Source organism: Pangasianodon hypophthalmus, chromosome 21, assembly GCF_027358585.1.
Source record: "Pangasianodon hypophthalmus isolate fPanHyp1 chromosome 21, fPanHyp1.pri, whole genome shotgun sequence".
NCBI lineage: Eukaryota > Metazoa > Chordata > Actinopteri > Siluriformes > Pangasiidae > Pangasianodon > Pangasianodon hypophthalmus.
This window is the reverse complement of record NC_069730.1, coordinates 3,120,673-3,143,476: the sequence shown is the minus strand read 5'-3', so window position 1 is coordinate 3,143,476 and position 22,804 is coordinate 3,120,673. Positions and strand designations below refer to the sequence as shown.

General features: G+C 37.4%; 2 protein-coding genes across 2 annotated transcripts; one reads left to right on the top strand and one right to left on the bottom strand.

The window, feature by feature from the left end:
- The first annotated feature begins 10,181 nt into the window (after positions 1–10,181).
- On the top strand, positions 10,182–12,834 carry LOC113543356 (polyadenylate-binding protein 1). Its single transcript, XM_053227601.1, has 9 exons — positions 10,182–10,366; positions 10,743–10,936; positions 11,060–11,175; positions 11,442–11,581; positions 11,703–11,797; positions 11,888–12,009; positions 12,071–12,185; positions 12,348–12,605; positions 12,700–12,834. Exons 1-9 carry the CDS (start codon positions 10,183–10,185, stop codon positions 12,796–12,798), a joined length of 1,323 nt encoding a protein of 440 aa, XP_053083576.1. The 5' UTR covers position 10,182; the 3' UTR covers positions 12,799–12,834.
- A 5,938-nt stretch (positions 12,835–18,772) lies between these two features.
- nrn1b (neuritin 1b) lies at positions 18,773–21,824 on the bottom strand. The gene is made up of 3 exons (XM_026941475.3): positions 21,703–21,824; positions 20,837–20,981; positions 18,773–19,786 (listed from the first exon to the last, which is right to left on the bottom strand). The coding sequence occupies exons 1-3, from the start codon at positions 21,755–21,757 to the stop codon at positions 19,555–19,557; spliced, it is 432 nt and encodes a 143-aa protein (XP_026797276.1). The 5' UTR covers positions 21,758–21,824; the 3' UTR covers positions 18,773–19,554.
- Between the last annotated feature and the right edge of the window lie 980 nt (positions 21,825–22,804).

The following is a 22,804-nucleotide window of genomic DNA, read 5'->3' as shown; positions in this document are numbered from 1 at the left end:
GTACAGTAATTGAGCAGATTTATTTTCCACTGAGAGAGAAAGAGAGAGAGAGAGAGAGAGAGAGAGAGCAGCCTGCTGAAAACAGCCCCAGCTATTTTATTTAATCTCATATTGGGGGAATTATTGGCTGGTAATCCATTGTTAAACATCATTTAGAGTGATGGATGGGAAGCGTCAGGCTTTTCCCCACATAATCAATTCATATCTCATTAGCTCGTATTATTTATGATTCTCATAATGGTCCCTGCAGGGCTCGACGAGAGCGAGGAGGGAGGGAGGAGAGCAAGCGGAGGTCTCAGCTGCTGCTGAAATGAAATGAGACATACTGTAGCTTATGAGTTCATAACTGCCTATATAAAACCGCTTTCCCCAGCACTATTGATTTGTTTCAGCCCATTTCAGAGATGAATAGAGAGGCACAAGCCATAATTGGACGAGCCGGTCTTCGCTCACACACGGAAGGGTAATGACCGTGTGTGTGTACGAGGGGAGGTGGGGGGGCTTTGGGGGGGGAAGAAATACGATAAAGCAATATGGAGGAAAAAACATTCGATTACTCTGCAGAACAGGGGAGAAAGACTGAGAATATGTAAAACTGGAGGTATATGTGGAAAAGATAAGGCTGGTCTTAATGCACTAGCAGTCGTGCATGCATGCTGAGAGCTTTCCATGGATTCTTCAATCCAGCATCTAAAAGACCATCAGGAAAGCAGAGAGGAAGTGAGATTTAAGGCCAGTGAGCTAACAGCAATCATCATCTTGTGGTCTGATGAATGCTTTACTTTGCAAGTCCTTTTGTCCTCTCTATAGCAGAAATATCTTTGTGACAGATATCACAGTTTTTCTGGTAAAGACAGTAGCTTTGATTTGCCTGTGAATTCCATATTGTGAGTGTAGCAGGATCAATAGACATGATACGAGAGAGAGAGAGAGAGAGAGAGAGAGAGAGAGAGAGAGCATGGCACACAGCATGCTCACACAGCAGAATAAAAGCAAAGCATCTTCCTTAGCTTCGTCAGCCGAGATCACCATGATATTACATAAGAACTTTTCAGCTTAATCGTGAGTTTCTATTGGCTGATAGAGCGATTCTGGTTGGATGCTTATCCACTTCATCTTTATAATGTGACAGAATATTGCCAAGTCATAAAAATTTAACATGGGTAATGATAGGAAGAGGGGGTGGTGTTAGTGTTTACAGATTTCTTTACATTCTTACAGCCTTTATTTGTAAGAAATGTACATGAAAGAGGATTTTTATTTATTTATTTTGATTTAAATTGGACATTTAAATTTATTTGGGAAGTACCATAGATATTTGTGAAGATCTATAATAATACGTTAATATAAGATTTGCTAATAACCCAATTATAATCAAGTAATAAGTAATGTATTAATTAAAACTTCGTAACTATGTAAGGATTTGAGTCTAAGGTATATGTATATGAGGTAGTCAATATTTAGATATACGGCTCAAAACTTTAACTAAATCTTTATTGTAATTAATATTTAATAGTATTTCATATTTAATAGTCAAACTAAGAAAACAGAGAAAACCTGACTCTTTGAAAGGCAGTGAGTGAGTGAGTAGGACTGAAGATGAAAATTCCTGCTGAGCTACAAAATATTTTTTTTCCAAAATTGCTTAATTAATGTATTTGCTAATATATTAAGACATTAAGTATTTGATGGCAAACTAGTATTATTTGATTATAAATAATTTACTTATACATAATAATACTAAAAATTATAAATTATAAATAATAATTTATAAATTATTTACCAAACCTCAAATTAAAATTGCTACCAGATCTTTAATATCAATACATGCAAATTTAAATTAAAATTTAAACTAACAAATACACTTTAAATTAAAATGTGTAATTGGATATGGTGACGTTTTCTGTATTATTATTTCCCATTTATGGAAGGAGTCTCCAGTGTCTGCACTTTGTAACAGTTTTCCAAAAAAAAAAATAAATAAAAAATTTCGGGATTTGATAACATGACAAATAGCTGGGTTTTTTTAATCTTACTAAATTCAACAGAGAAAAAAGAGACGCTGGTGAGAGGGAACGACTGTACGCAGCTTCTATAACATGAGCAATTATCTTGTTTTGTGGATATAAACAGAAAGAAGTACAGTGTGTCATTATTTCATTAACGAGAATGTGTAATCTTTGGGAAAATGCTCTGGAGGAATGAAACTTTTGGTGTTATTATAAAATAATCAACTTTGGGATGATAACATTTTCTCTACTCCTCTACAGTGAGTAACAACACGCCCCAGATTCATAGCTAATACATGAGGCTATAAATAGTGAATAGAGAAGTTATTTGGCATCGTTAGTGGCTTATTAGTGCTTTGTATAATGTTTTTATATTTTCGTATTATATTGTAAGTCTTAGGCTTAATTATGGAAAAGTGAATGATTAGTAAAACAGTTGTAACAGTCTAAGAGACAATACCTCAAAAATGGCTGTTCTTATTAATGTGTTCAGTATAAAAATCTATTTTACAGTGAAACCTAAATCTGTACAACTTAAATCAATAAAAAAAATCACAAGTTTTATGTATTACATACAACATCATGATGCGAATACTGTGTAAAAACAGGATGTTCACAGGAGATTTCAATTCTGTATGAGTATTTCACAAAACAATTAAAAAATATAGGTAATGCTTACATTATTTACATTATATATACAATACAGTCCCAGAAATTATTCAGTAGTTATTAAGGAGAAACAAGTAACAGATAGAATCTAATGTACTTTCTGAATGTTATGTTTTATTTTATGTCTGTAGAAATTCATTTCTGATTTAATATACACAGCTGCTCACTGAATCTCATTGTACTTGAATAATGACTATTATTACACCAAAGGAACCAAAGAGGATCCTTTAGATGCGGCGGAGGTCTGGAGTCTGGGAGAACACACAGATTAGCTTGGCCACAAATGCCACCTGCTGGACACACGGCACACTGAAGATCAACTCCCATCATTCTGAGTTAGCTGTGATGTTCGCAATCATTCACATACTGTGCTTTGCTAAATTCTGTCTTCAATATTCCTTTATATTTGTTTCTTCTAATTAGCTTCAACTACAGAGCACTTTTACATTTTTAAAATGGAGGCTAATGGTGATCTCAGAAAACTTGACAAATGCTCATGCAGGTCAAGAATCTGAAAAGATAATGTGTTTTTTTCTGATATGTGCACAACTGCAAGAGTGACCTGACTGTGAGGATTGTTCCGTGTGTTTTATACTCAAATCTTACATATTTACTGAACTGCAACTTTTATACAGTATGAGGATCCAGGCATAATCCAGTGAAGTTCCATGACTCTGATGTTGCTGTGATGTTTATACATTATGTCTATAATAAGCCTTTAGTTTCGTTTAATAAGCTTATAGTTGTCTGTGTAGAATTCACAGTAGATTTATTTTTGAAAATCGAGACTGGTGGTGTTTTCATTCTCTTTAAAACATGACAAATACTTCATAATTATGCACTTCTTGAATATAAGGATGTAAAATAACCGACTGTACATAAACACCTCTGTTACTTTACCTGTACTTGCAAACCTAATTGATCAAGCGATTTCAAATCAGGAAGCAAAATTATTCTTTTTCATTTTCATTAATCAACAGTAGGACAACATGTCATAAATATCAAGGTTTATACCTGCATCACATAAAGATTTGTTTTCATAAATTATAGGTCATATGCCAGGTTAAATACATTATACAGAATCTTTCCTTTCTGTCACTGTCTAAATCCATTATTGTTTAACAGGTGATTTTGCTACCATCTATTTACTGTTAATGGATTTTTGGAGCAGCTAAAAGGATTTGAACAGGTATTTATCTTTCTTTTAGAGATCAGACGTAATATTTCAAGAATCCTTCATGCTGTTTGACACAAAAAAGACACATCAGTCTTAAGTTACTATGTTCAGATACAGCAACTTATGTTCAAATGTTATGTCAATATTTACATGGAGAAAGTTATGCGTATTCAGAATCAGGTTACGCAGCTGCTTCAGTGGATTTTCTGGCGGCCCATTCAGATTATAAAAATCACCTGTATGTAGCTCCAAGGATCCAAGGTTGCCAGATTCTTCTTGAGTAGAAGCCTCTGAGATGGGGGTTTTCAAAAGTGTGTTTAAACAAGCACTTGCCTTTAAGCCTGAAAAAAAAATTAGGGATAGAAAATGAGGATTGAAGAAGAAACTGGGTTTTTTTTATTATCAAATGTAATATGATATTCACACATCACTGCAAATTTGGACTAATTTAACAAAATGTCTTCCACTCTCATTATTCAGCCACTTATAAAATAGCACCTGATGCAGCATATGTTATTATTTTGCATTTATATGTATATATAATGTAGCCACCAGATACTAAATTGAGGTAATGAAATTGTAAAGTGTGCAAGATGTAGGCTAATTTTTCACACATTTAATTCACTGTTTTTGGTTTGTCAGATTAATAAAATAATGTCAGTATTTTTGTTAATTCAGTTTGCTTTCTTGTGAAGAAAATGTGCCCAATTTCAGTATTAAATCCTCACTATGTGCACAGAACTCAACTCTGAATATATCCCTACATCACTAGATGTAAATAATATCTAATGTACATAGTGCAATTTGCTATTTAAACTAACAAAAGCATCTCAGCCCTCTTTTTATTTAGTGCATTCATTTTTTTGCAGGTGGGAATCCTATTCACAGTCAGCATGTCTGCTTTAAGAAGAACAAATCTCACGTGTCATTCAAGTTGCACAATAGTAGCCATTAAAACAGTTCCCGTATTGGTTAAATGCTGTGTAAAGAAAAGGAGTTTGGTGTTTCAGACATGCTTCCATTAGGCTAATGAGAGCGAGTGTTTCCATGGTGTAAGGTGATAGCTGTGAGATGGAGAGCATCTCTGACATATTCAAGAGAAATTATTAGAGAAAGCCTTCGCTGTTGTAACGGCCATGCGAGACGTTTCTTTAATTACACTTCCTGTCTGGCGCTTTTTGACAGGAAGCTGATACCATGCCAAAACAACATGTATAAATGTGGGAAATGATTTTATTGATTTGATGTTCTGAGTTGACACATTGTTCAATCTGGTAGCTGACTAGCTCTGAGAGATTTTTGTTCTTAGTTTCTTAGGACTTGTGTATAACATTTCAACTCGACTTTTCCCTTTTAATAAAGGACACCTGCCTCTTATCTGTGCTTATCGAAACAGGCTCAGACTCTCCGATTGCTCATCTGTTCGATGTCATCCGCTCGTCCTCCACCCCCGCGTAATCCGACCTCCAACATCAGACCTGATAAAGATTAATTAATAAATAAATAATAATGCATTGTTTAAGCAAGCCTATTTAACAGACTGATACCAGAAATGAGATATAATCTCCTTGGAGTTTTACCATTGACTGCATGATGATGATGATGATGATGATGATGATGATGATCAAGAATTCTGAGAATTAAAATTTCAACAAGTCTTCTGTTAGTGAGAGCTGTCGGGTCGAGGTTTCAGATTTCCAGCGTTCCCACACGCTCTTCGAGGACAGAGCTACAGTGCCGGATTCCAGCCGCAGCCAAGGGAGGTGTGTTTGTCTGTGTGTGTGTGTGTGTGTGTGTGTGTGTTTCTTCTCCTGCAAGGTCACAAGTGCCCCCAGACTCTTCAGGGAATTTGAGCTCCAAGGTTCAATAGTGTGTAAAGACTTGCAGTGTGTAAGACACACACACTGGGCAGTGATGTGAGTCATACAGCCCTGAACACACTTGCATGGAATTATAGTATTCCAAACTACTAATAAATAGAGAATATAAATATGTGTCTTTTTTGCACTTGGGTGAAAACTGAACAGCTATTTGTCCCCTAAAACACCAAAAACGTCCAAGTAGCAACAGTTAAAAACATTATCTAATCTAGCCAATGTAAACACAGCAAGTAAGATGCTAGCTTAGCCGTGAGTTCTCAAACAAGAGGCTAGCTAACTGTTATATTGTGTAAATCACTAGCCAATCTGTTAGTAAGCTAACTAACATTCGGCTAGGTAACAATTATATTATGTAAATCACTAGCCAATCTGTTAGTAAGCTAGCTAGCATTCGGCTAGGTAACAATTATATTGTGTAAATCACTGGCCAGGTTTGCTTGTGAGCTAGCTAACATTAGGCTAGCTAGTTATTATATTGTGTAAATCAGTAACAAAGGTTGCTAGTAAGCTAGACAACAATAGGTTTGTTTATTATATGGTGTAAATCACTATTCAAGGTTGCTAGCTAACTGATGTTAGGCTATTAGCCTCTCAGACTGGCGTAACAGATCTATCTTAGGATATTTTAGTATCTGGCTTTCTATTTTCACCCAAATGCAAATTATTTTAAATATTAATGCAGGTAACCTCTTAGTTTAAGCCTTAAAAACAAATAAGTAGCTGTTATTTGTTACCAAGAGTAAACTATAGTTTAAGTTTTAGCCCCCCTGTGCATGGTATGGGAAGCAGCAGATAAAGGAAATGAAGTGAATGTGATTAAGATGAAGTCATCAGCTATAATCTGTCCCTGTGAAAAGCAGAACTGTAGGGGAGACGAGGCCGGGCAAGAAAAAAACAGCCCGACTGTGATATTGGTGTGCGACAGTGCGTGACACCGGCGAGCCTTCGGGGACGAGCTCGGACGAGACCGACAGCTCAGATGATGTCATCAAAATGAGTGCAAGAGGGTGCTTGATGAAAAAGAAATGAAAAAAAGATGGCAAGCCAGTGGGACGGGCGATAAGAGGGGCAGCTGAGCGTGGCCGCTGGTGTCAGGGAAAACAGTGGAATATTAAGCAGCTTTGGCTAAGTGTGCAGGAAAGTGTGGCCAAACATCATAAACATGCTTTGAGAGATTTATTTCAACTGGGTCAATTTTTACCATTTACCCACTTCTCTTCTCTTTGTCTGTTTTGAAACTTTACAACTTTCTTAAACTGAAGCTACAGTATCAAATAATTCAAGCTCAATATTTCTAAATATTTCAGAATAACTGGTGGATGTGTGAAGAAAGCAGCAAGGAGGAGCCATAAAATGAGAAAGTCATTTGAAACTCTTCAGGAATTGAAGGTGTTATATCTCTGTCCTTGAGAGAAAGTCAGATTCAATCTAAATCTAAGACTAAATCTCTCTCTAATACACTCATTTACACACTCATATCTCAAACGCATGCTGTATTTTTACACTTTAAAATCTTTCGAATATTTCTCATTGTGATATAATGATCAAACATATATAAGATTATCAAGTTTTACTCATTTTAAGCTTGTGTCATACTATTAGCCTATATTTTTGCATATTTCAGACATTTATTTCTAAAAACAGCCAAATGGAAAAGACAATTTTAAGATTAAGATGTAAAAAAAAAAATCTTATGTCTTATATCTTATATGTAAGGACTAAACACTTGTGAATGTGCTGTTATAGGAAAATAATCAACGACGGGGTGGTGTGATGAAGCGGAGTTACGCTTACAACCCTGAAGTGGATTATTTTCCTATAACGTCTTCATAAATTAAAAGATTTTTTTTTATTAATTAATGATTGTTATACTTTTTATCCATTTGTAGTTACAGTTAATTTTGTGTAATGAGTCTGGTTCCTATCAAGGTTCCTTCCTCACACTTCCCCCTTTTTTCCTCACCTCAGCTATTAATGATATAAACCCAAATTTCTGTAAAATTGTGACCATCTCAATTGTTAAACGGCTATATGAAATCTATTTTGTATGAATATTAAATAGAATTGTAGTTACAGGTCCAGAAAAAAAAAAAAAAAAAAAAAAACAGAAATTACTATTTCAAACATTTTCAACTATGAACATTTTTTTCACGTCCACTTGAAAACTGTTTCCTGAAAATATTCTGTTATCATTTTGGATACTGTTTTAAAGGAAATGTTGGCACATTTTCTAATATTGCTGTAATAATTAATAAATAATTATAAATAACTACTTTTAATTTATTTCTAGTATTGCCAATAAACTAAGAAGCATAGCTGTTGTGTTATAAGTGAGAAACAGACCCTTCAAAACTATTCTTGTTAGTTTATCTGAAGTTGCCATGATTTTGTCTTAGACAGAAGCCTAGTATTTTCAGAGGTTTAGCTAAAATCTTATGCAGATCATTGCATTTTATAACAATAGGAACAGAAACTATAATAATAATAATAATAATAATAATAATAATAATAATAATAATAATAAAAGAAAGACAGAAAGAAAGAAAAAGAAAGCAAGCAAGCAAGAAAGAATAAAAAGTGTTTAATAATTTTCTGGTCTCTGTCGCCACCATGTGGCCAAATTGAATATTACACATCAATCCAGAGACTTCATTAATGTTTTCCACAGGGTACAAAGTGGGATGTTTCAAGGAAATATCTAAAATGAAAGGAAACGTTGTTAAGATGGACACCTTAAAAAGAAAAGTGAACTTAAACCTTAAGCCAAGATTCAGTAACAAAATGGTATTGTTTTTCAGTAGAGTGGCCATAAGAACTCCAGACTCATTCTTGTTGATTTGGTATTTCCTAGTTAGTATTTCTAGTTGTGAAGATTTGTATTTGGAATCCAAGCCACAGATATTCATAGCTAGTCGCCTACTGTATATACTTAAACATATAATATTCATCTATAATACAATATATTGCAAATAAATGCCAAAATACATGTAGTGTGGTGGAAAGGAATACATTCTTTTCACCTTATAGTGCCCTCTGCTGCTTAGATCTATAACCTGTATAGTATTTCTATGATCTGAGGTGTATATGATTGAATTTATATAATGGATCTTGCTTTTCATGTGTGTCTACTTTTTATGAAAGATAACATCTGCTTGGATTTTTATGATTCCAGCTTTTGACAACAGATGTTTAATAAATCGATTCTAGACTTTAAAACTTTCCTCTGTTGGGTTTTTTGTTGCGAGAGGAGACCCAAGCAGACAGATGAAAAAGATGAAAAGCTGAATCCCTGGACATCCATGAGGACGTTATGGAATAACAAAAGTTAACTTAATGCTTTGAAGACACACACACACACACACACACACACACACACACATCATTTTCATCTAGCATAATCTGTGAAACTTCTCTGTTAAGGCCAGTTCCTGGTGAAGTCCTTCAGAAAGGAATAATAATAATAATAATAATAATAATAATAATAATAATAATAATAATAATAATAACAATAATAATAATAATAATAATAATAATACATGCATATACATAAATTAATGAATAAATGTGCAGCCAGTTAACATGCAAGGTCACAAACTGCCAAAACACTTTTCTATGTACTGAACATATAGTCACTGAAAGTTTTTTTTTTTTTTTCAGGATTAATTGCAGCTTGGCTTGTTTGTATACAGATAGGATTGAATGCAGTTCTTCTATATTAATATTTTAAGTCATTTTGAATGAAATTTATTTTTGTAGTGTGACTTTGTGCTTAATTCACTAAGCTCCTCGGGTCTCATATGGCCAGCTGGTCAAGTTTGGGGAGAAAATTTGGACGGAATTCAGAACGCAGTGACGCAACAATGACACACACAAAGGAGTCCCATTATTGCGTCACATTCCGTCAGAATATCTGCATATGCAAACGAGCGATCTGCTCAGACCATCGATAACCAGTGACACAGTGACACAGTGACACAGTGGCACAGCGATTTAGCAGCGATTTAGCAGCAATTAGCAGCGATTAGCAGCGATATAGCAGCAAAATAGCAGCGATCAGCAGCGATCAGCAGCGATTAGCAGCGATTTAGCAGCGATTGGCAGCGATTTAGCAGCAATTAATCTTGTACTTTGTGGTCAGTAGCCTTGTACTAATTTACTGATTTGTATTTTTTTTAAGTTTTAATACTAATTGTACACAAACTAATAGCATTACTGTTTATTGTCAGTCCTTTTTCTTTACTTTTATTGTCATACCGGTAATTTTAAGAACCTTTAAGTCCTTATGTTTTACAATTCCTCCAATTTCTGTAGAGAAAAGTATTTTAGTGTACTTATACTAATGCTTGTCTGTTTGAAACAGTAGGTTAGCATGTTGGTAGGCCTACTAAATGTTCATTAGGCAGTTCAGTTGGTGTTATTGCTTTTCTCAACCACTTCTTTAGGTAAAATGAACCCAAAATCCATGATGGCCACACTGTATGTGGGTGATCTGCACCCTGAGGTGACAGAGGTGATGCTTGCGGAGAAATTCAGGCCTGCGGGACACATTCACTCCGTCCGCCTCTGCAGGGACAGGAAGACCGGCTCCTCACTCGGCTATGCCTACATCAACTTTCAGCATCAAGCCGACGGTAATACAGACCATACAGAAGACAGGAGAATGCTGTTCCACACACTATTTCTGCAGTTTAATACCAGTTTATAGTCTAGTTCAGGCTACATGTGTAATTTATGTATTATTTTACTGCTTTGTTATATGGATAAGGTCAAGTTCCCTGCCTTTGAAAGGCACAAAAGGTTTTTAAAAATGATATTTTTTAAAGAGTTATTTATTCTCTTAGATTTCTTTGATTTCTCTCATAACATAATTTTTTCATAACCTTTCTTACCCATCTTTATCAAGAGTGCCAATAATTCTGAATCTGACTGTATATACATGGTATATTAAGACACCTATTGATTTTTTTATTGAAATTAATGAGCTGTACATTATTTTCATTCCCTCAGCTGAGCGAGCATTGGAAATACTCAATTTTGAGCTCCTCATGGGATGGCCCATGCGCATCATGTGGTCTCAGAGGGATTCATCCCTGAGGAACACCGGCGTTGGAAACCTGTTCATCAAGAACCTGGACAAGTCGATTGACAGCAAGGCCCTTTTTGACACTTTCTCCATCTTTGGGAAGGTCCTGTCATGCAAGGTTCGGATCTGAATAGCATCTGTGTAGCATGATTAACATGTTTTTTATTACTTATTACTTAGTCCTGTATTAGTTCTGTTTGACATACATTCTGTGTGTTGACCTGACGTGTCTCTCCTGAAGGTTATGGGTTATGAGAAGGGATCAAAAGGCTACGGCTATGTCCACTTCGAGTCTGCAGAGACAGCGGATTTGGTGATGGAGAGGCTCAACGGAAAACTGTTCAACGGTCATAAAGTGTAAGCCATGTGTCAATTTTTTTCATGTGTACATTTTTCCCAGCCTAGGTTCAAATGTCATGGTTCTTTTTACATTTGTTCTTTTGTGCTTTAACTAATTCCATTTGATATTTATTGAAATCCTTATATTGTTGATACAGAGGTTCTGTTTGGTCTTATGAAGGTATTTCAGTCAACATCAGGTTGTAATTTTGCTGGCGTAGGCATAAGGTCTAACAGCAGTGTTTAGATAAAACTCTAAGAGCAGTATCTCTTTTGTGTTACAGCTTCATCGAGCACTTTAAGATCCGTGAGGAGCGCAAGGCTGTGGAAGTACCCTGCTCCCAACTCTTCACGAACATCTACATCAAAAACCTGGATAAAGACGTGGATGACAAGAAGCTGAAAGACATCTTCAGCAAGTTCGGTGAGGATCCCTACAAGCGAGTGTTATGAGTTCCAGACATTCACATAAACATAATGAGTTATGCACTTGATCAGGAAATGATTAAATTGTCGGTGTGTGTTTGTGTTTGTGTGTGTTCCAGGTCTTGCTCTGAGTGTCCGCGTCATGACAGATGAGAACGGGAAGTCCAAAGGTTTTGGCTTCGTAAGATTTGAGAGGCACGAGGATGCACAGAGGGTGAGTGTACAACCTTGTGGAAAGATTCCTTACTGCAGGAAAACCTCTGGGTAATGGTGTGTGTGTGTGTGTGTGTGTGTGTGTGTGCAGGCTGTGGCTGAGATGAATGGAAAGGAGCTGAATGGCAAGAAGGTGTACGTGGGCCGAGCACAGACTAAAGTAGAGAGACAGACTGAACTCAATCACAAGTTTCAGGAGGTAAATACACACACATACACAAACACACACATACACAAACACACACACACACACACACACACAAGGGATGCTGACTCTGGCTTCTCTGCTCCAGGGTCTGAACCTCTACATAAAGAACCTTGATGACAGTGTAGATGATGAGTGTCTACGCATGGAGTTCTCACGATTTGGAACCATCACCAATGCAAAGGTCTCTTATAACTAATCCCTACATTTTATTCCTTTCACAATAACCTGTGTCCACTTCCCCTTACTGACTCTAGAGAGTGTATCTAGTATGAAAAACTTCCTCAGTGCTAGTTTTTCCTCATGTTTAACTCGTCCTAATGTGTCTCCTCACTCTCTCCTCTAGGTGATGATGGAGAATGGCCGCTCCAGGGGATTTGGCTTCGTGCACTTCGCATCTTCCCAGGAAGCCATGAAGGCCAGGAAAGAGATGAACGGCAGGATGTGGGGCAGGAAGCCGGTGTACGTGGGTGTGGCTCAGCGCAAAGAGGAACGCCAGGCTTGGCTTGCCCATCAGAACATGCAGAGGATGGCAAGCATGCAGCTTAACACCATACAGAACATCTGCCAACCTGTGCCTTTTTTCTGCTACACCATTCCTGAGGTACACACTAAAATGCTATCTGAAGTTTCCATAGGAGGCTACTGCTAGCTGGATAGCATAACTAACTGCATGCATGTGTGTGTGTGTGTTACAGGCTCAGAACCTGGCTGCCTACACACCCAGCCAGATGGTCGAGCCCCACCCAGTTCTGTACTGGACCACAGCGCAGACCATCCAGCTGCAATGTGAGTAACAGCTGTCTGATTGTATTTGTATATCAGTGTTATATTTGTAACACTCTCCCTCTCTCACGCACTGTACTAAACAGGATGTAAATAGGCACCTACTCGTAAGCTATGGTGCTATTCTATTTAGAAAGGCTGGGTTTGAGACACAGCCACAGATAGGGCTTTTGTGTAACAGTTACACACTCTAGCCAGCAAGCAACAGTAATAGTTTTTGCTGAATAGTTTTCACCACAAATGTACTTGTATAGCAGGATATGGTTTAGGACGCAGCCTGTAACTATATGTCTTAGTTTGTTGCTTTTTTTTTTTCCATAAGCAGCTGTCCAGAATACGCCCGATGTAGTTCAACCTGCACCACTGCATCAGCAGACTGGTGGCACCATCATACCATCAAGCAGTCAGGTGCCATGTACAAGTGAAGATTGTACAAATATGACTACAGCAACATCTGTAGATACTGCTCCAGTGGCAGACTCAGTGCCATCTGCAGCAAAATATCCAGCTGTAGAAAGTGTCCCAGCTGTTGAGACAGTTCCATCAGTAGAAAGTGTCCCAGCTGTTGAGACAGTTCCAGCTGTAAACAGTGTCCCAGCTGTTGAGACAGTTCCATCAGTAGACAGTGTCCCAGGTGTTGAGACAGTTCCATCAGTAGAAAGTGTCCCAGCTGTTGAGACAGTTCCATCAGTAGACAGTGTCCCAGCTGTTGAGACAGTTCCATCAGTAGACAATGTCCCAGCTGTTGAGACAGTTCCATCAGTAGAAAGTGTCCCAGCTGTTGAGACAGTTCCATCAGTAGAAAGTGTCCCAGCTGTTGAGACATTTCCAGCTGTAGACAGTGTCTCAGCTGTCGAGACGGTTCCATCAGTAGAAAGTGTCCCAGCTGTTGAGACAGTTCCAGCTGTAGACAGTGTCTCAGCTGTCGAGATAGTTCCATCAGTAGAAAGTGTCCCAGCTGTCGAGACGGTTCCAGCTGTAGACAATGTCCCACCTGTTGAGACATTTCCATCAGTAGACAATGTCCCAGCTGTCGAGACAGTTCCATCAGTACACAATGTTCCAGCTGTTGAGACAGTTCCATCAGTAGACAATGTCCCAGCTGTCGAGACAGTTCCATCAGTAGAAAGTGTCCCAGCTGTTGAGACAGTTCCATCAGTAGACAATGTCCCAGCTGTCGAGACCGTTCCATCAGTAGACAATGTCCCAGCTGTTGAGACAGTTCCATCAGTAGACAATGTCCCAGCTGTCGAGACAGTTCCATCAGTACACAATGTCCCAGCTGTCGAGACCGTTCCATCAGTAGACAATGTCCCAGCTGTCGAGACAGTTCCATCAGTAGACAGTGTCCCAGCTGTCGAGACCGTTCCAGCTGTAGATAGTGTTCCAGTAGTAGTTCCAGCTGCAGATGAGGTTCCAGCTACAACTCAAGCTCCAGATACAGATGGTGTGCCTTCTACATCTGTGGCATTTGTGGATGAAGTGCAACAAGACAAGGACACAACAGTAAGAACAAAACACAGAGCAGCACACACACACACACGCACACACACACAAACAATAACAATATTCTGCATGCTTAATATCACAATATATTGTGTAAATGAGTAAAGGTACTAATCTAATTGTGTGATTATAGTTTTGAATATTAATAATAATAATAATAATAATAATAATAATAATATCCTTTGTTCCCAGGATGTACCCACATCTCCACCAGCTGGGAAACAGCTGACTATCTACATGTTGGAGTCCGCTCCGATAGACGACCAGATCCAGATGGCGCGTGAGTTTCACATTCACGCACAAACACACACATACATATGGCTCATATACACTCCTGCTCTGCAGCTCAGCGTTTTAATCCACTTTTTCGACTTCTCCATTACGGTTTGGGAAGTGTTTCCTTGTGTAGACTGAAGCACCTGCTTTCAACTCCTCTTGCTTTTGTTACTCAATGATTGAATGAGTGCGTAGAAAGTGTCTGGTGCCTGGTGCTCTCTCCCTCTCTCACACACCTCTCTCTCTCTCTCTCTCTCTCTCTCTCTGCAGATGATTATATGTTACCGCTGGTCGAAAAAATCCACCCGACTCTGGCTAATAAGATCACCTGGATGCTTTTGGAGGGCGAGAACAACTTTGAAATCATGAACATGATCGGAGATCCTGAGCTCCTGCGTGCCAGGGTGAGCACACACACATACACACACACACATACACATACACACACACACACACCAATTGTATGCAAATTGTCCCAATATGCACATGCAAGCAATATACCAAGACTTTCATGTCTGATTCTTAAAAATGTTTGACATTGAAATGATGAATTAGCTTTAGCCATCTGGAAACAAAACCCCACCCACCAATCCCTCATTCCTCATGTGTGTGTTTGTAGGTGGATGAAATGGATGCTCTCTTGAAGGCGAGGGAAGCTGGTCACAAGCCGGTGAGGATCTTTAATGAAAACTGAACATGTGCTGATATTCAGTTATGAGATATGAGATACACAACAATATTTTGTATTAAATGTATCATCACGTCACAGTTTACACAGGGATAAAAAAAAGTTAAAAAGTCATTTCTGACTTCTGTACTTCCCTTTCAGGAAATCCTGAAGATGCTCTATAACAACCAAAACAACAACAATAAGAAGAACAAGAAGAAGAACAAGAAGAAGAAGAGAAATTATTAATAAACACTGCAAGCAACATTGCAAATCTTATAAAGTGGTCTGGGTCTTGATTCTCATTTTAATTAGAATTTAAAGAGAAACTTGTAAATTTATTTTGTTGGACTGTTAAAATCTGAAGTATTAACTCAGAAGAATAGTAATAATTGATGGTGATTTATATGCATGAAAGAGGGAAATTTAAATGTCTGTGAGGAATATTTTCCTGAAGATCAACAACAGATTCACGCCGTGGAGTGAAATCTTCATTCTGTTAAGGAGATTAAGTTGTAAAAGGCTGAGTTAGATAAAGAACAAAGGTCCAGCTGTTGCGGGGTTTTTAATATTAACTGCTCTCCTTCAGCCAGACACAATCTCCCTGGCATTGTTTGACTCATTTGCTGCCCATGATTGCTGAGGCTTCGGGGAATAGTCTTCAAATAATGTCTTGACAAATTTGAGAATAACTTCTCCAATAGACCATGAGCACCATAATTATCTCAGAAATCTGAAATGATCTCAGATCTAAGTGCACAAAGACTTGGGCTTCGATTCCCGCCTCCACCCTGTGTGCGTGGAGTTTGCATGTTGTCCCTGTGCTTTGGGGGTTTCCTCTGGGTACTCAAGTTTCCTCCCCCAGTCCAAAGACATGCGTTTTACGCTGATTGGCATTTCCAAATTGTCCATAGTGTGTGAATGGGTGTGTGAATGTGTGTATGTGTGTGTGATTGTGCCCTGTGATGGGCTGGCACCCCGTCCAGGGTGTCCCCGGCCTTGTGCCCCAAGTCCCCAAGGATAGGCCTCAGGCTCCCAGTGACCCTGTGTAGATTAAGCAGTATGGAAAATGGATGGCTGGATGGATGGATGGATATTTAGTCATGGCTACAGACAAAAAAAAAAGTTAACAGTGAGAAAGGGTGTGAATTCTTTCATGAATTCTTGAAAAAGTCCTTAACAAAAGTGACAGTTTATGACACATAATTTAGGATTACGTTAGTTTGTTCAATTACTTCTGGTCCCTGAAAGCTGAAAGTCTGCATTATTCATTCATTATTTAATTTCAGCTCCAATATACTGTAGTAGACTTACAGTATTTATGACTATATATAGGCTCTTGGGTATTTTAATGAGGTCTAATCTGGCCCCTACTGAAAAAAGTTTGGACACCCCTGATATACAGAAACAGGAAATTCTTTCAAACTGTGTACATCTCTCCCGGGAATTGTAGAGTATTGTGTAACCAACAGATGGCAGCAAATGATGTCGGGGAGAGATTTTTGTACAGTAAGAAGTACTTGATCAGAAGGGAGCTTAATATTTTATTGTGGAAAGTGTCATATTATGATATTTATATTAAGACGTCGCTAAGAGAGAGAAAGACAAGCAGAAGAAGATGTTACTAAGAATGCTGATGCTGATTATAATGACAGTGATAATGAAGATGATGATGATGATGATGATGATGATGATCACCCTATCCACTTGGCTTCATGCCTAGATCAGTGTGTTCCCTTGTTCTGAAGGGAAATCTGGGAATCCCAGGAGTGCGGCTCACGGCCTACTTTGGCAGATGGGGTCTTAATGTCGTAATCACAACCATCAGATGTATGCACATGTGCAGAACTATCACTGGATATCTCAGACTCTTGCCTGGGCCACACTTAAGGAAATAATCTGGCCTATTTAGAGACTAATTCATATGCCATGTACTTTTTTCCCTTCATAGTTGCATTTAATGTTGGGGAATGTTCCCGGTTTCACTTACATTATAGCAGGCATGTCTCAGGGAAACTATACACCTGACTACTGTAAAGCACTGACACTGGAGACTCCTTCCAAAAATGTTAAATAAACATCTTGTTCACAGAAAACTTCTTATGCGGAATCTGTTTATGTGGAGCATCCGCCATACAAGTCCCGTGATTGAGCTGCTACTATAGAAAAGATAACATACTACAACTAGTGCATTAATAATTAATCCGTGATTTGCTATTATAGAATATTAAATAACAGTACTATGGTATAGACAGTGAGAGACGAGATTAACCGTCATCTGTCATGCTTGTTTTGATCTGAAGTCATGTTTGTTCATGAGAAATTTGTGCAAGACCACAGGTTCTTAGAGTTTGAATCTTTGGTTGTGACTTTGCTTGTTGAACATAATCTAAAAGGAAAGGGTTTAGTGTTTAATTCAGGGTAAATCTGAAGGACGAAAACAGTGAAGTCTGTTGTATTATATAGCTTAGTGCTCAGAGATATACGGTACATACTGTATATTTTACAAAATACATCCACAGGTCTAATAGTTTAAGTTATGTGATTGAAAATAATAAATTTTCACAACTGTTGTGTGACTGTGTGTGTGTTATTGCATCTGTGTTGTCCTGGTGTCAGTGGTTTATGTGAACCAGATGGAAAACATTATAGTGGAACCGTGCAGAGTCAAGGAGGTCCTGGGGATGGAGGACAGAGAATGTACTGTCTGCTAGTACAGGATGACTAGATTTATCACCTCTGCCTGTGTAAACCTGCATATACATCTAACTATGTCTCTCATCTATTACAAAGAAAAATCAAACATTCATCAGAAAAATCCGAATCACATGAACTGTTTCAGGAGAGCCACTTCATCTGCTCTGTTAATAACACAATGATGGCTGATTATGTCAATCCCAAAATACAATGTGAACATCTCAGAGATGAGCAGTCGAGTCTTATTTCCGCAGCACAGACAGACCAAGGCTGAGTTGGCATTCTATAAAGCAGGAGCAGACTGATGGAAATGTCTGAGAATTTTTTTCTACAAAACTCGCATACCAGTGTGCAGTCCTTGAACCCGAGCCGCATGTGAAATGGTTTATAAATACAGAGACGTCTGGGTCATTGTGAATTTCCGCTTCAAGTGGCTTTAAAGCTCCCAGCTGGTACCTTCATATACATTCTGTTTCTCCAGAGATAGATTAGAGAAGATTTGTGTGTTTAGAGCTTTTTTACCAGATCCAAATGAAGGCTTCATGAGCAAGAATCAGAATGAAAATCAATGTTTTTCAAAGGATATCTCCCAAACAAGCAGGGCAGACGGTATAAATGGGCGAGAGGGGCTTAGCCCGCTCTCTCTTTCAGGAAGAAAATTTAAAACATGACACGGTATGCTGTTATAGGAAAATAATCAATGATGGGGTGGTGTGTTGAAGCTAGTGAATTACTGTTCCCACCTTAAAGTTGATCGTTTTCCTTTAAGAGAATGATTGATAATTTTTTTATTATTGAAAGAATGACACATCATACTTTTATCCGTTTAGAGTTGCATTTAATGTGACTCAGGAAAGCAAGTTAGTAATTAGTGATAATGTTATCACTTACATTATAGCACCTATAAACAGTCATTCCCTCACCAGCTTCTCCTTTGTCTCTCTCTTCAAGAAACCACAAAGCAGAAAACGTACTGACTGTTACAAAGCACTGACACTGGAGACTCCTTCCAAAAACCTTACCATATCAATCATTTTACATTTTTCTTTGTTAACAACTCATTTTTTAATCCATTTATTATTAATCTTATGTGAAGCATTTGCCATACAAGTCCCTGTATAGGTTGTTGCTATAAAAACGATAACATATTAGAATGGGGGCATTAATATAAATGTGTGATTTGCAGCTGCTCTTATAGAAAATTAATTAACACCTTTTAACCAATCAGATTGAAGAATTCAGCGCATTTGTATAAGCTGTTTAAAGGTTTTATATAAAAAGGTAGGTTAAAATGCAAAATTCTTCCTGAGATTTTTGTATTAATGTGTAGCCCTAGTCCTAATTCTAATCAAAATCATTTCACAAAAGAGATACAATGAGCATCTTGAGCATCTTGATGTTTATGAAATATCACCAATCCAGAGTTTTCTGCAATTACATGAGATTTGCATTTTTTAAATAAAAACAATAATTTGTTTTTATTTAAAATTCAATTTTACAAAAATGCTATAGCAATATGGACATATATGGCTTGAGTTTCAGGTTTAACAGTGCTAAAGAATGACATCATCCAGTATATTACAATCTATTTTGCATTTCTTTCCTAACCATGGTGGTGTTTTCATTCAAAAATGACCCACACCACCAGTCTGGAGAGAGTCATGGCCCAAACTGTAAGTTCCAGTGTAAAACCCAGTACTGATGCTCCATTATCTTTAGAGCACAGTTGAAACAGACTTCCCTGGTAGTTCAGACTCCCGGATGACACTTTGAGTTTTTCCCAAAGCTCCACTGCTTCGTCTTGGCAATCTGCAACTGCAGCAGAGGTGCACGAGAGAAAATCGCTCCAGTATCTGTGAAATGAAAAATGTAATACAATCAGTTTCTTGAACAATCACAAATTATTTCCATTTATCATTTCCATCATGGGGAAACATGGGTTGTTTTAGAATTAGGCTCCACAGGAATACTGTATCAGTTTGTACTGTTACTGTATCCACATTTTGTAGTGTTACAACCTGAAACTGAAATGGCACGAATCTACACATAACTTTGGAATAGGAGCTCAGATGAGAATTTGTTCACAGGACGTTGTCCAAGCTACTTTGTCCTGGTACAGCATCCCCACTACATGATGCTACCACCACCATGCTTCACTGTGGGCATGGTGTTCTGAAGCTGTTAGTAAATGATGGGTTTATGCCAAAAGTCCAAAATGTTCAGTTTTGGTTTAATTGAACCAGAGAACTTTTTCCTTCTGAGTCTCCAGCATGAGATTTAACATGGCTTTTTTTAAATAATGGCTTTCTGGACAACTTTGTCCAGGTTATTTTGTCTCTGCTGGAGAGATATGGAAAAAGCCATATGAAACCCCATGTTGGAAACATGAGGGAAAAGGTTCTCTGGTCTGATCAGACCAAAATAGAACTTTTGGCCTTGGCACAAAATGCTAAAATTTGGTGGAATCCCAACACTACTCATCACCCTGAGACCACCATCCCTACTATGAAGCATGGTAGTTTTACATCATGTTATAGAGTTACTTGTGGGAATCAGCTAAGCCTAGTAAACTGTTCAGAGTTGAGAGAAAGATAGTTCATGCCAAATACATGGCATTCATAGAAGAAAGCCTTTTATAGTCTGCAATCTTGAGACATGGTTGCAGAGGTTCACCTTCCAACAGGTCAAGAACCCTGAGCATACTACCAGGGCTTATGTGCCTTTTTCGGTCTAGTTAAGTTTTTTGAAAGAGTTTAGTAATAGAGTTTATTCGTCACTATAGAAAAAATGTTCTTTAAAATACATGTGCGACTGTAACTAAAATCTTGTAAGGATTAAAATGCTCTCATAAGTTTTAAAATAATGTTATAAGAGCCTATGTTAAAAGGCTAACTTGCACTTACGAGCAGACAGTGTGCAGGTTTTCCAGGTCGTCCAGGTCCTGAGGATAGTTCACCATATTTTCTCCAAGGCTGAGCAAGCAGTCTGAGAAACCCTTAAACACGGTCTCACATGCCCCTGCAGAGCTCACTGCTCGAAGCAAAGACGCTGAAATAAAAGATTATTTCTACTGATCTTTGTATAAGAAACTGCATGGTAGAAGAATGAATCATATGAGAATGAATTGTATACATACAAAAATATCCCAAATATAGAAGATTTTATCTAATATTTCTAATTAGGGGATGACGATAAATCACATATAAGATTACTAAGCTCATTTGTAGACACTTTATTGTAATCTCAAGCTTCAAATAATCTGGTCTGTTGCTTTCTTGAAATAAACATTTGAAATTAGTAGGTATCTGCTAATTAATAGAACAGTGCGAGCTTGAACCGAGGGAACAAAAGTCTAGAAATAAGTGTATTGATCTCATATTGATAAAGGTTACATAGATTCATCAATATATAAAATATTTTTATTTGTTAATATCATTTTATGCAGTGTAGACCATACCACTGTTTTACCATTGTTTTAAACATTATTTTTTAATTACCACACATCCATTTTCATTATAAACTCAGAATATGTTTGGTCAGATAAAGAATTCTTAGTATTCTTGGACATGAAAATCTCAAGGATGTCTGAATCATGTCTCTGTAATGAACATCATGTCTACAGTTAGTATGAAGTCTGTACAATGATAACCTACAGTATGGAAACTCTTCATGCTGGCAAATGAATAAAATATAAGTAATTTGTTTCATTATGTTCAGATGAAATGAACAGTATGATTTCCACATTATAGTCCAAATTATTCATTCTTACCTAACTGCAGTAAAAAGAGAAGCAAGCCGTGTCTGTCAGTTAAAGTAAATCCCATCTTATGCTGTGTGAAAGCATCAGAATAATGAGCTTCATCCACTCAGAGCTCCTATACAAGCAGAAAGAATCACTGTGATCAGAATCCCTCTTTTCTCATGCACGATACAGGAGGTGGTTGCCAGATTGTACATACTTCCTCTTACTAACATAGGTGTAAGAGTAAAGATGAGGTGTTATTAAAAAAAATTATAATTCTTATACTGCAGAACTTGTGCATTCTTACACTGCAGCACAATTGTGTTCATAATTCTGATTGATGAATATTTTTCTCATAGCAGCAGCTCTGACAATAGTTCCAGTTTTAAAGGAAATCACATGGTTTATGTTAATGCACTCATAAGTTATGGTTTCCATAGCAACAGCTGACACAGGGATTTGAATGATTGACATGCTACATCATCTAAGTCAAATAATAAATGTAAAAATAATTGATATGGTGAAGTTTCCTGTCATGAGATGTTTATTTGACATTTATATAAGGAGTCTCCAGTTTCAGTCAATGGTAAAGCTGTAACTTTAAGTTTTCAAACATGGCATTTCTTTTTGTTTAATTACCTTCCAGAGAGAGAAAAAAGATAAGCTAATGACAAAATGACCATTTATAGTTGTTATAATGTAAGTAAGAACAGGAACGAACTTGTTTCGCAGACTTTCCACAACATTAAATGTAACTATAAAGGATAAAAAAATATAATGTGTTGTCCTTTAATTAAAAAAAAAATTAATTGTTTGCAAATTGCTGTGGTATAAGAGGAATTAACAGTTCCGTATATGTTGTTATTGGGAAATACTGAACTTCATGGTGGTAACAGTAACTCAGCTTCATTACATCACCCTGTGGTTGATTAGTTTCCCTTAACAGCACGCCATGGAGTGTTTTATTCCTAACATCCTCAACAGGAACGAAGGAAAGAACCTACAGGCAGCAGTGTAACCAGCAGATGGCATTGTGATCCAAGTAGTTAACCTCCACACTGCTGACTCATTGTTTCACTGCACATTGTGAACTTATACATATTTTAAGTAAAGCGTATCACTGTGCTGG

Excerpts from the sequence above, each read along its gene's own strand:
- LOC113543356 (XM_053227601.1), top strand. The coding sequence starts at position 10,183 with ATGAACCCAAAATCCATGATGGCCACACTGTATGTGGGTGATCTGCAC. Across the intron at positions 11,176-11,441 it reads CTGTTCAACGGTCATAAAGT|CTTCATCGAGCACTTTAAGA; the intron begins GTAAGCCATGTG and ends TTTGTGTTACAG. Across the intron at positions 12,606-12,699 it reads TCTGCTACACCATTCCTGAG|GCTCAGAACCTGGCTGCCTA; the intron begins GTACACACTAAA and ends TGTGTGTTACAG.
- nrn1b (XM_026941475.3), bottom strand. The coding sequence starts at position 21,757 with ATGGGATTTACTTTAACTGACAGACACGGCTTGCTTCTCTTTTTACTG. Across the intron at positions 20,982-21,702 it reads TCTCTTTTTACTGCAGTTAG|CGTCTTTGCTTCGAGCAGTG; the intron begins GTAAGAATGAAT and ends CTTTTATTTCAG. Across the intron at positions 19,787-20,836 it reads AACCTGCACACTGTCTGCTC|ATACTGGAGCGATTTTCTCT; the intron begins GTAAGTGCAAGT and ends TTCATTTCACAG.